General features: G+C 36.5%; 1 protein-coding gene across 1 annotated transcript; it reads left to right on the top strand.

Annotated features, from left to right (window-relative positions):
- The first annotated feature begins 1,626 nt into the window (after window positions 1-1,626).
- LOC132129457 (sodium-dependent lysophosphatidylcholine symporter 1-like) lies at window positions 1,627-13,189 on the top strand. The gene is made up of 14 exons (XM_059541074.1): window positions 1,627-1,710; window positions 2,795-2,914; window positions 3,643-3,767; window positions 3,970-4,102; window positions 4,390-4,468; window positions 7,025-7,197; window positions 8,460-8,550; window positions 8,930-9,051; window positions 9,231-9,314; window positions 9,694-9,777; window positions 11,593-11,705; window positions 11,870-12,013; window positions 12,111-12,287; window positions 12,544-13,189. The coding sequence occupies exons 1-14, from the start codon at window positions 1,627-1,629 to the stop codon at window positions 12,584-12,586; spliced, it is 1,572 nt and encodes a 523-aa protein (XP_059397057.1). The 3' UTR covers window positions 12,587-13,189.
- The last annotated feature ends 392 nt before the right edge of the window (window positions 13,190-13,581 follow it).

The following is a 13,581-nucleotide window of genomic DNA, read 5'->3' as shown; positions in this document are numbered from 1 at the left end:
GACTAAAGAATAAAGAAAATTAATAGCAATAATTCAGTAAATCAGTTTCAGAGAGAGGTGTGCCTATATAAGGGATAATATATATAGCATAATTAATGGTAACTCTTGTAGGGGATTTACAGTTAAACCCAAGGACCAGGTATGATGAAATCAAATTTACTGAAGAAAAGAGTTTGCAGTTTCATCAGCAGAAGTCAGCTTCAATACTCACGAGGAGTTCGTAGGCTGCTCTGCATACATTCTCATTACAGCAGCAGTTATACAAAGGTCATGAGATACATCATTACTTAGGTAAAATGGTCTGTGATTGGTCAAATCGTAGAAAAACCAGTGAAATCTTAACAGATTTACATAAAGTTAAAAGCATATCTTCTAAGGTTATTTAGGTAACAAATGATTAGAGTTCTCAAGAGACTGAATCTCTGAATCTCCCTGCAGGCTGGTTCAGGACAGACTGATACCAGCGGGCTTGCATAGAGAAACCTTTAACTACTTATAGGTTGAATAGCTAGGCTCTTACTTTTATCAGGTACTGAGTGCAACTTTTCAGAGAGATAAAAGGAGAGAAGCTCAGACCCTGATGGCCTCTATGACCTAGGCAGAGACTTTTAACCTGAGAGGAGTAACAGTTAAACAAAGTTTAACATACTGAAAGTCTTCACACAAACAAAGAAAAACACATTCCAATAACATGATTAATCTTAGTGACTATTACCAGTATATGGTAGATCATAACTTTATTCAATCAGCCAAAACAAGAGCTTAAATACTGATTAATTACTTGATAATCACTCCAAATAATTTAATATGGATGAAATATATGAAATCCAACGTGGATCCAGAGTTTACATTCACATTTATTCATTTAGCAGACGCTTTTATCCAAAGCGACTCCAAGGCTTAACATATAAACCATAACCTTCCATATAAACCATAACCTTGGAATCATAACCTTCCCCGCGCTGTAAAAGCGGGGAAGGTTATGATTCCAAGGGCCTGGTCAGAGAGGGGTCCTAACATAAAATTTGTACTGAAGGGGTCCCCCCTTTAGAACACTGAGGGGGGCTTCAATCAATATACTGTTCAGGGGGCCCAGAAACCATTGCATTGCCCCTGCAAGTCAAACAGAAAACACTCTCTTCAGCTTCTGGACAGATCTCTATACTACTGTTAGATGTGCCTTCTGAAATAAAGTAGAAGAAAAACAGACACTTTGACTGAAATACAGATGATACTTTGACTATTAGTTTGATTATATGGAGATACCTGGACTGTTAGTATTATAGCTACTCATTTGATACCACGAGTGTAATTTGTAACTTGTAATGGAGTTGTATTGTCATTCATGCATCTTGGTGAATGCCCAATTGTATTATTTCATTAGGCTACTTAATATGAACTTGCTTGCTTTCTGGTTGCAATAAAAAATAATTGTACAGACCTCAGGACCTTTCTTTCTTTCTTTCTTTCTTTCTTTATCTTCATTGAAGTGTTTTATTCTGTACATATCATATTTCTACCGCGAAACTTTGCCAATGCTAAAGCCAGCCACGCCTACTTGTCAAAAAGTAGCCTACAATACACAGAAAAACTAACTTGTCGATTCTTTTCCTCGATGACTGAACGATGGCGATCAACAACGGGAATATACTGGACCGTCGCACCGATGAGAACATAGCATGTGTGACGGAAAACGATGACACTCAGTCGGTATGATATAACATTTTTATCCTTTGTAAACAACAGAGTGTTTGTTTGATGGTGCAAGTAACAGTAACTTAAAGCGCTTCGGCATCAAGAAACTGTAAAAGTGTAGGAACACCTCTAAACAGAGTTGAACAATGAGGTGCTGGTGACTTTTAAATATATCAAATATGCATGCAGTTCAAAAGTTTGGGATCAGTAAGATTTTGTATCCTTCAATAAATAAGTCTTTTTCGCTCATCAAGGCTGCATTTATTACAGAAAAAATATGTAAAACTGTGGAATATTATTGCAATTCAAAACAATGGTTTTCTATTTTAACATAGGCTACTTTAAAATATAATTTATTTATCAAAGCTGAATTTTTAACGTCATTTCTCCAGTCTTCAGTTTCACATGATCCTTCAGAAATCAATTATAATATGCTGATCTGATATCAATATTGGCAAGAGTATATATATATATATATATATATATATATATATATATATATATATATATATATATATATATATATATGTATGTATGTACAGTATGTATGTATGTATGTATATGTATATATGAATATATATGAATAAAACGTTAACTAGAACAGGATTTATTCAAAATGTAATTATTTTGTAACAATATACACTATCTTTCAAAAGTTTGTGGTATTTAGATAAATATTTATATTTTAAATAAACACTATTCTTTTTAAATTTATTGATCAAATAATCCTGAAAAAAAGTATCACAGATTCCCAAAAAGGATCATGTGAAAATGAAGATTGGAAAAATCAGCTTTGCATCACAGAAATAAATGATATTTTAAAGTACATTACAATAGAAAACTATTATTTTAAATGGTAATAATATTTTGCAGTATTAATGTATTTTTGGTCAAATAAATGCAACCACGATGAACAGAAGAGACTTCTTTAAAATACATTAAAAATCTTACTGATCCCAAACTATTGAACATCAGTGTATATATATTTATATTTTTTCATTTCAAGAGACGTGCTTTATTAAAATTCAGCATTTTTCATGTTGAAATAACACTATTCACAAAATAATTCACATGAGGCATACATGTTGATCTGATGCAGAAAACTCCTGGCATCCCTTTATCCAGAAAACTCTGCTATGCCATTGGAGGAATGCCTTATCAAATGACTGGAACCACTAAGGGCTTTTTCATGCAGATCTTTTTACTGGATGTTGTGAAGGTGCGTATATATGAATAAAATATGTGTTTTTTAGGTTTTTATCAGTAATGAATACCATATAGTGTACCATATGTCCTCTGTATAAATTCAGTTTCATAGTGGCCTGTTTACACACAATTGTGTAAATGTGCCACATTATATTGTGTGATTACCTTAAAGATGAATATAATCTGACCTGCTCTAACACTTAACTGAGCTTCACTTTCCATTGAAATGTAAAAAAATAAATAACTAATAAAAACTTATAAGACAATAAAAAATTAATAATATTTTTTATAATGTACTGATATGTTTTTTGGTCTTATTTCTCTTGTCCATTGGTTTCAAATGTCCTTCTGAGGATTGTGTATCCCGCATGGTTAAAGATCTAGGCTGGTGAATGAAAAGTTTCAAGGGATTTGAAAGAGATAACCACTGCGTGATCTGGGGATTATAAAAACGTACAACAACTGAGTATTTATAAAATGCATGATGCTCCATCCTCAAAACTTCCTCACTTTGCATGTCATGTTTGCATGCCATGTTCAACACAACTCTGAACTGTTAGCACAGGAAGTATGTTAAAGGGAATATGAAAGATCTTGAGAAAATTCATATATTATTATACTTTAACAGCATGTTAGAACATTTTGCTACTGCATTTTATACTACAAGATAATTGTTACAAAAATGGTGCACAGTAGGTATGTTAGAAGAATTTTTTTTTTCTATCTTCATGATTGCTATAGATGGGAGGCTTTTCTGCATCCATCATTCTCTTCCTTGGTCAAGCTTGGGATGCCATTTCGGATCCTCTGATTGGATATGCTGTGAGTAAGAGTGGCCGGACCAGAATTGGCAAACTTATTCCTTGGTGAGTGTACTGGTTAATGTCAGACTGGCTGTGAAACATATCCTCCAATCTCACTGAAATATTTCACAGCTGGACCACAGGTTGCTTACATGTGTTTTACAAATGTTGAGCATATAAATGGATGTTGTACACTTTCAAAGACCTTTTTTATATGCCGAATGTTTTTCATGTGCCACTCTGCTTATCCATGCTCTTTACGTAGGATTGTGTTCACAATGCCACTTGGGGTCCTATCATACGTTATGCTCTGGTATACCCCACAGGACACCATGTCCCCTGCCTTCAGTTTCGGCTGGTACTTCACATGGTGCTGTCTGTTTGACACCTTCATGAGTGTAAGCCCACTATTATCTGCCTATAGTTTTCTGTTGTTTTACACATTTAGCATTAAGGATGTTCAGCAGGTTAAGGACACTTCCTGCATGAGGGGAAGACTAAATGTAAATTAGTTTTGAATTTCAAACAAATATACAGTGACACAGTTTCCACCTCTTTCTTGTGAAGTATTCATGGTAAATATAGTACTGACCACAGCAGTTTTTAACAGCTGTATTTGCTTATGTAATGTGTTATGATTCATAACTGACACCAAAACATTTAATTCTCTCTCTGACTCATTCAGTGCTACCATGTGCCATATTCTTCCCTAAACATGTTTCTGGGGGGGAATGAGAAGGATCGAGACTCAGCCACTGGTTACAGTAAGAATCATTTTAGTCAAAGCACCAATAATAGATGATTAGTTTGGGGCAAGTTCATAGAATTGCAATATATCTTTCTAAACATATCTATATTATATTATAATATATTGTATGTTAGGGTTCAGTGAAACAGCTTACAGAAACACGTAAGTTCCAAAAGAGATAACTGACTTCAAAACGGAAATCAGGAAATATTCTGCCATTGGCAATGCAATTTCTTGTAAAAGGATTTCTTGCCCTTTGACTCTCTAGTGTACGACATTAGTATTATAGCCTTTATTCTGTCACAAATAAATGACTGATCTAATTACTGATCTAAGAGCCCCATAGCATCAGAAATTCATGAGATTTGGCATGTTACATCCAAATATACTGTTGTTTATGTTCATTCACAAGACATAAGCCAATTAGATATTATGGGTCACATAAAAAAATTTAAATGTATCAGCCCATATCTGCTAAACGATTAAATGAATTATAAATCTGTTAATGAACTTGATTGAACTCATTGCCAGGAGCACCTTAAGATAGAGTATATAATTTTTATGTGAAGCAGCTAGGTGTCCTAAGAGGAGGGGAGCAGAAAACTTTAAAACTTTGAAACTTCTTTCACTGCTTAGAGCCTTCACAATCATTACTGTTACAGTCAGATCTTCTACAATTTTTTTCTAGCATTCACCAATCTAAGAGCAAATCAAATCTCATAATATTCTAAATTCAAATAATAGTTTGTGTATAAGTAACACCATTCATATGTGCCATTCATAACTGAATAGGTGGGTACCTTATGGGTACCTTATATAGTCCTGAATTTGAATTGAATTTGAATTGAAACAGAAGAATCACTATTCAAATTTTCATAAGGAAGTTGAATGAAAATTAATAGAAATTCTACTGAAGTCCTCAGAGGCCATGGATTATTATTTTTCTTTCTTGTTTTCAAGTAATCACGACTTGATTAATTAAAGAGTTGTTTCAACATGACAAAAGTTATTATTATCACAACTTTATTTTCTCGTGATATGAAGATAACAAAATTAGTTTTCTTGTTATCACGACTTCATTTTTTTGTGATCTTGACATAATGTTCACAGTTACTAACGCAACCTTGGTTCCCTGAGATATGGGGGTAACGAGTACTCTGTCTTGCTAAAGACGCTATAGGACAAAGCCTTTTTTCTCCTGAACTGAATGGGTGGGGCCTAGGAGTGCGCCTATCTGATAATCAGGATCTGTATATCGCTCTGATACTGGCATTTCTGCCGGATCCGGATTTCAATCTAACGAGACCGATCCAAATCCGATATTCAGAGCGATTGGGGGAAAAGCGTAAAGGAGGAGGTTGGGTCAGTTATGGTCCAAGATGTCCGTGTCCTTAGAAAAATAAGTTGGGGAATGAGAGTTGTCTTTTGAGGCAAAGAGTTTGACCTCTGCCTTGCCAAAGATCACTCAGATTTTTGAACCATCTGTGGGTGTAGCATCCACTCGTCGGAGGGGACAGTATATCTGCTCCTTGGTTCAACTTGTCCGGCACATGCAACACTCTCATCGAACACAAGTTCATCTGAGCCCATTCCAAGAAGTGCTCTACTAGAAAAAAGAGGCGCTTCGAGGAGAGTTCTTCCTGGAGATCACTGACAAGCTACGCAGTATCAGGTTCATATTGCATATTCATCAAAGGAGATAATGAACGCAATATTGCGTAGATTGTCAATGATCTACAGCTCTGTCTATTAAATGCCACTCCATTTGAAAGCAGGTAATGGCGATTTAGTGGTAATCACAGAACCAGATTAACTTACTAGATGCTCATGATCATATCATTAGATATAACGCCCAGCCCTAGACACTACCATCATGCTGTTGGATCTGACCAGGACTTGGTGTCGCTTCAGTTCTGGCAGGAAGGTGCGAAGGCCCAAACATACCACATGCATTTCCTGACACTTGAGGCCGAAAGCCGGTTTGCCGTAGCACAGCACTCCCCAGCCTAAATTGGAATAATCTGTCGAGACCACCTTCCTTTTGCAGACCATTCCCAGGGGCACGCTCCGTTCCATCCACTGAGAGTCTTTCCAAGGGGCCAGTGCTGACACACAAGCCTGGTCCACCTTGGCACAAAGGCAAACAAGACGCCAGGTGTGTGGCGGAACTAATGGTTTCAGCCAGTACTGAAGGGGCCACATACACAGCAGGTCCAGCTGTAACACCAAAGATGCAGAGGCCATGAGACCCTGCATCTTCTGAAATGTCTTGAAATGCCCTTTTTTTAAGGAGGCTGCCAGCCGCTGTATATCCAGTGCACATTCTGGCATGACTGTTACCCTCATTTGGGCGAAGAAAAAAGCAGTTCAGGTGCCTGGGATTGAGGATTGAGATGTAGCTAGATAGATCATACTTCCTCTCATCATTCTTTTTGTTATTATTTGTAAGTAGGAAAAGGAAACATTGGAAATAGAGAGCAGAAACTTTGATATATAGGACATGACCTTAACTGAGATCTGTTTCCTATATAAAAGACACATTTCATGAACTTTGTTCTCTCTCACGATACAGGAATGGGCATGGAAGTGTTCGCTACCCTGGCAGGAGCTGCCATTCAGGGTCAGATAGTGGGGGTGCACCATGCCAAGAGGACACAAGTCTGCAGTTTACAGAATGGCACGGAAGGGGCTTCTGGGAACCACACAGACTCACTGGATGACATATCTGACAGTCTACAAAATACAGTTAGGCACAGAGAACATCCTTTTACCATTGTGTCAAGCACATATGGATAGTGGAATTTGTTATTAGTTGTTGATTGTGAAATGGCCACACAAATTTACTGTGAACTATCAAAGGCAACTTTTTCCTAAATTCATAATTTAGTCATGTGTAGAGGATAATATACTTCCTTGTTTTGAGCATATGTAGGCCCTTTCTCTGGAACTGTTGTACCAGAGAATGTAGTACCTCCAGATGTAAATATCATAAATATCAAACTCTAAATATGACATTAGAAACCATATACTGTGCCAAGTATAATCTGTTATATTTCCAGAAACAGGAATTATATTCTTTAGTCTAGGTATTTTAGTCTAAATACTTAGTCTAAATACCTAGGCTGGCAGCCATATCACCCTGGAGCCCAAGACTGGTTGCCCACTGAAGCTAAGCAGGGCTGAGCCTGGTCAGTACCTGGATGGGAGACCTGGGAAAACTAGGTTGCTGCTGGAAGAGGTGCTAGTGAGGCCAGCAGGGGGTGCTCACCCTGTGGTCTGTGTGGGTCCTAACGCCCCAGTGTAGTGATGGGGACACTATACTGTCAACAAGCACCGTTCTTTGGATGAGACATTAAACCAAGGTCCTGATTTTCAGTGGTCATTAAAAATCCCAGTAGAGTAGTGGTGTGGCCTCGGCATCCTGGCTAAATTCGCCCATTGGCCTCTGACCATCATGGCCTCCTAACAATCCCCATTGTCTCCTCTCCACCAGTAAGCTGGTGTGTGGTGGGCGTTCTGGCGCACTATGGCTGCCGTCGCATCATCCAGGTGGATGCTGCACACTGGTGGTGGATGAGGAGATACCCCCTGTCTATGTAAAGGGCTTTGAGTGCCTAGAAAAGCGCTATATAAAAATGTAAGGAATTATTATTATTATTATTATTTTTAAGATCAACGTTGTTCTCCCAGTTTTCTCATTCCATAAGTTTTGATGTTGCAAAGTGTTTGAATATCCATTACAAAAGGTTCAAAAGGTTGGTGTGTCATGGTTTATCCAATGAAGATGACGAAGGTTTTATTCAAAATAAAAGTTTATACTTCAGAGAGCAAACGCTAAATGTTGCTCTTGTAACATTTAAAACGTCTCTGCTCTCAGTTTTGTTTGATTGAATGCATCCTTGCCAAATACAAATATTAACTTTAAAAAATGTAAAAAAAAAAAATAAAAAAAAATCTGACCCCAACATTTTCTAATGGTAGTGCCATTTGTCTTTTAATTTCTACAGAGAAGAGCCTATTTGACTGGAGCATTAGTATTAGGAATGCTGTACTTCCTGTGCTGCCTCGTGCTTTTTCTTGGAGTGAAGGAGCAGTTGGGTAGGTCCAAATGAGTTAACATGCGTTAAACTATCAGATAGCCTAAGCTGTGTTTACCATATGTTCTTTCAGCCTTTACTAAGACTACCACATCATGATTAGCCATGATTAGCATGGGGAGACATAAGTTAGTATATGTTTTATTATGTTAGGACTTACAGATTTTTCTGCTATGTTGGTTGTGGTGAAGAGTAGAGCCAGTGGTAAGGTTGAGGATGGACAGCAAAACTTTAAGACTGCTTAGCCTATACTGGATTTTATTTGACTATTTACAATCAAGTGTACAGTGGGGGTCTTTTTGATAGCTATATCACCACATGCTAGTGGGCTGTTGCAATGACTGATATAATGACTTGCATGTGTCTACATCTCATTTTAGCCCCTCTAAGTAAACTGGACAGCATAAATGTCCCCTATCTAACTGGAATGAAGATGGTGGTGAGACACACTCCATATGTGTGGCTTGTATTCGGCTTCCTTTTTGCTTCACTTGGCTTCCAGGTCAAAAGTTTTTCTGTTTAAATTATGAATGAATTTTGAAGTGCTTGTGGTTGATATCAAAATACCAAAAGTGCCCTGTCTGTTACTTATTATGGTTTTGATAGCCATAGTTATAGAGACAACAAATGGATTTTTATTAGGTATGACAGAAATCATAATGATAAGAATATTTGTTTCAGATGGCTCAGGGGAATTTCGCCCTCTTCTGTACTCATGCAGCGAATATGGGAGCATATTTCCAGCATCTTGTTCTCATACTATTGGTGATGGATTTATTATTTCAAATTTATTATTTATATTATTATATGAAAGTATTATTATTATTATGTTATTATATAAAATACTAAAATTAGCTAGTTAGCAAAATCTGACCTGTAAAGAAATGAAAAAAGAAAAAAAAGAAATACCTATTATTAATATGACCTATTAATTAAGATGTTACAACATGAAGCAAATGAAATAAATTATAAAATGTATATTATATTAAATCACTGTATTAACTTGTTTTTGAATTGTCTCTCGATTTATCTTACAAATTACTTCTTAAATGAAACAGTAGTCAGTCAAATTTAATGATTAATGTTTAATTATGCAGCATGGTATGTTTTTCATGGTATTTTATTTCTTTCTGCTCTTGTGCAGACATCAGCTACAATATCCATCCCAATGTGGCAAACACTACTGGTCAAAAAAGGCAAAAAGACCACCATATTCATCGGCCTATCAGTGAGTACCACTCTTTATTATTGGTTGTTGACCAAGTCGACTTCAAAGAACTAGTGGCGATGAAAGCCGACGGTGTTGTTGCCTCTTGTCGGCAGCTTCAGACCAAAAAGCTGCGCTGGAAAACACCGCACTAGTGATGTGTCGTTCGTGAACGAATCGTTCTTTTTGAACGAATCTTTTAGGTGAACGAATCGTTCAGTGAAGTTCCTCCCTTCACAGCAGCGCGGCGCTATAAGCAGCGCATGCGCAGCTCAGTGAACCGGGTAACAACCATTTCATCCTGTCAAAGAATTACTCAACCTCGAGCCAAATAGCCTTCGAGTATGAGATGTGACAGAGTATGTGATTTGTTGAATGTAGTGAACGAATACGCCCTTAATGAACGAGTTTCATATGAGTCTGAACTAGATCTGGAGATCTTATCGTTCGTGAACGAAATGACTGAACTGGTACCCATGTCGTTCGTGAATGAGTTGAATGAGCTGATACATGTCGTTCGTGAATGAAATGACAGAACTGATACACATGTCGTTCGTGAATGAGTTGAATGAGCTGATACATGTCGTTAGTGAATAAAATGGCAGAACTGATACACATGTCGTTCGTGAATGAGTTGAAACATGTCGTTCGTGAATGAAATGAACTGGTACATCGCTTATCTCGTTCGTGAACGAAATGAATGAGAGTAAACAGGGTTAGTCTGCCATTTAGCATGTCAATCTCGCAAAAATGCAAAGCGCAGTTAAGTACTGTACTGTGCACATACGCTTGTTTTGATATTTAGCAACTCCATGTTTAATCCCCGATTTATGAATGTGAATATATAATATACAAACTGTCTGACCAAACAATTAAAATGCTAATTAGGCAAGAAAACCTTGTGCTTTGTTCATCTGAAAAACTTAATTAGACTTTATATATTGAATGTGATTATACACACATTTTAATAAAGCCAGATCAGTTTTTGTAACAAGTGAATACGTTCGTTGACTTAAGACATAACACATAATACACTCTTTTTTTGCCATCTGCTGGCTTATTTTGTGTAATACGAAGAAATGGTCACTGAACGAATCATTTTGGTGAACGAACTGAAAATGAACGAATCTCTAAAAAGAATCATAATTTCCACCACTACACCGCACAGACTGCAGCCGAACGGCAAACTAACACGTGCGTTCTGCGCATGCGTGAGAGGAATGAGCTGTTCATATCAGCAGCTATTAATACTATATATTCGTCATTCAAAAGGAGAAATAGAGATAAATGCAGATATACGAAATGGAAACAAAGCAGCGCTTGCTTAGATTTTGGAATATCAGTAACGTTAATAACTTGTTGTTATGAAAACATTTGCATATTAGAATGATCGGGAAAGATCACAAACAGCGTTCTGTCTGGACCGCCTTCATTCACATGCTTGTTTTCATCACTTTTGCTTTAATTCTCGGCACTGACTCATTCACTTAATGGAACATCCAATCAGAGCGCTCACTCTCACCGACGGCCCAAACGTCCACTTAGGTAAAAATTATTCTGATCAGTCAAATTGTAGAAAAACAAGTGAAATCTTAAAAGATTTACATAAAGTAGGGCTGGGCGATATGGCAAAAATTACATTTAGATTTTTTTCAGGACGTTTAAACAATTCTAATAGCATCGTTAATTTTAGTGACTATTAAGAGTATATGCTAAATCATAACTTTATTCAATCAATTATGTTTTATAATTAAATACTGATTAATAATCACTCCAAATATATATTAATTTTCTTTTTTATATTTGTTTCCACTTTTCATCTCCTCTTCTCTGCAGGTATATATCCCAGCTCTAATTGTGATATCTCTAGTGAAAAGTAATTTACCCGTCTTCATTATTATGTCCATGTTAGCTGGTACGAGTCTGGCAGCCCTCTATCTGCTCCCTTGGTAAGGCAACTCATAAAAAAATATATCTTTTTTATTCTTAATGCCCTCACCTCACCGACACACAACCCACACAATTATCATCATGTATGTTATTATCATTACAACCATATTAACTTTAATATAGTCAAACTGCTGTATATAACCAGGTTATTTATTTATTTTAGGTCAATGTTGCCAGATGTAGTGGACGACTTCAAGGTCAAGAACCCATCATGCCAGGATCTAGAACCATTGTTCTACTCCTGCTACGTTTTCTTCAACAAATTTGGAGGAGGCATGTCTGTTGGAGTCTCTACTTTGGTGCTACAGTAAGAGCTTTCTCCAGTCAGATTTTGATTCACCTAAAACCAATTGTTTCCAATTGATTTTCCAATGTTTTGTTTGGTGTTATCCTTATATCTGCAGCCTTGCAGGATACAAGCCTGGTGCTTGTAAACACAATCCAGAGGTCATATACTCGCTGCGAGTGCTCTTCGCTCCGGTGCCAATCTGCCTGCTGTTCATCGGTTTGGTGATTTTTTGCTTCTATCCCATCAATGAAGAGCGACGGAGGAAAATCCAGGACACATTACGGAAAGCAGGGTATGTATTTGTTTTTATTACCTTCATGGTTTTTATTTTGCCAGAATAATGGACTGAGTTAAGGAGTCATGAATGATACTTTAACTCTTTCTACATATATTTCTTATCAAAAATTGTGCCATTTTTTTCATTGCCACATCTTACTTCTGTACAAAAGCAACTGCTTTCACAATCACTTTAAGCCAAGGTTCATTTTAAGTCTTTACATTTGTTTTTAGCACTGCGTATTATATTCAAATGTGTCTGTTTTACACAGGACAGAGACCAGCATGAAAGGAGAAGAAGAACTGAGCCTGTGATGTAATCACTCACTATGTCACATTTTATTACTCATAAGGATTTAATTACTTTTGTAATGTTTACAGGTTCTGGATCTGTTAATAATGAATGTTTTGTTTTCATCGTGCATAGTGAATATTTCTTAATACTTCTCTGAAGGGATTCTAAAACCATTTAGGAATTACACTAATCTTGTTACACACGAGTTGAATAAAGGAGATATTTAAATCATGCAGTTCTGTGGGGCCTCAAGACCAGAATTGAGAAACTTTAGTGGTCTAAAAGGTGCAGCGTGTAATTTCTGCACCATATCCAGACAGATATGGTGCATATCACTGGTTGCAATGATGTTGCTGTGTGTAAAGTGTTTACACTTTTCAGAGAAATTAATGTATGTAAGACAAAAAGTTCCCGAAATAATCCGATATGTACAGCTCCATCTTTTTTTCTCTGCACTTACAATTTTGGCAAAATTCTCTCACTATATGAGTTTTGCAAGCATGAGGGGTAGGCAGGTCTTGTAGCCAATAAAATTACTCTCCATTTACTCTTATCTGATTGGTTCAATAAACACATCATACGCCAAGACATTTATCTTCATTTAGTTACTAACGGAATGGTACTTTTAAATTCTGCATGTATTAGACTAGTGCAGATACTAGACCTTCTTTAAGTATCATCAAAATTAGAATATAATATTACAATAAACTAATATATCATATAACCTGTTGAGGAGGAGAAGGAAACTACACAGCTCGAAATTCAGTATGAACACAGCCTAATTAATGGTTAACAACAAATCATGTTTTAGTTAAGTTATTATGTTTTTAATTAATTAATTTTTTACTGTATGTGTACATTAAAAGTACCATTCCGGTAGTAAGAACGATCCTGAACTAAATGAAGATAAATGTCTTGGCGTATGTTGTTAACTTTATGATGTCATTTTACACTGTTAAAAATATTCCGTAAAAAATACGATAAAAAAACGGCAGCTGTGGTTGCCAGAATTATA

This window comes from Carassius carassius, chromosome 46, assembly GCF_963082965.1.
Source record: "Carassius carassius chromosome 46, fCarCar2.1, whole genome shotgun sequence".
Taxonomy (NCBI): Eukaryota; Metazoa; Chordata; class Actinopteri; order Cypriniformes; family Cyprinidae; genus Carassius; species Carassius carassius.
Note: the sequence above shows the minus strand (reverse complement) of the source record. Positions and strands in the feature narration are given on the sequence as shown.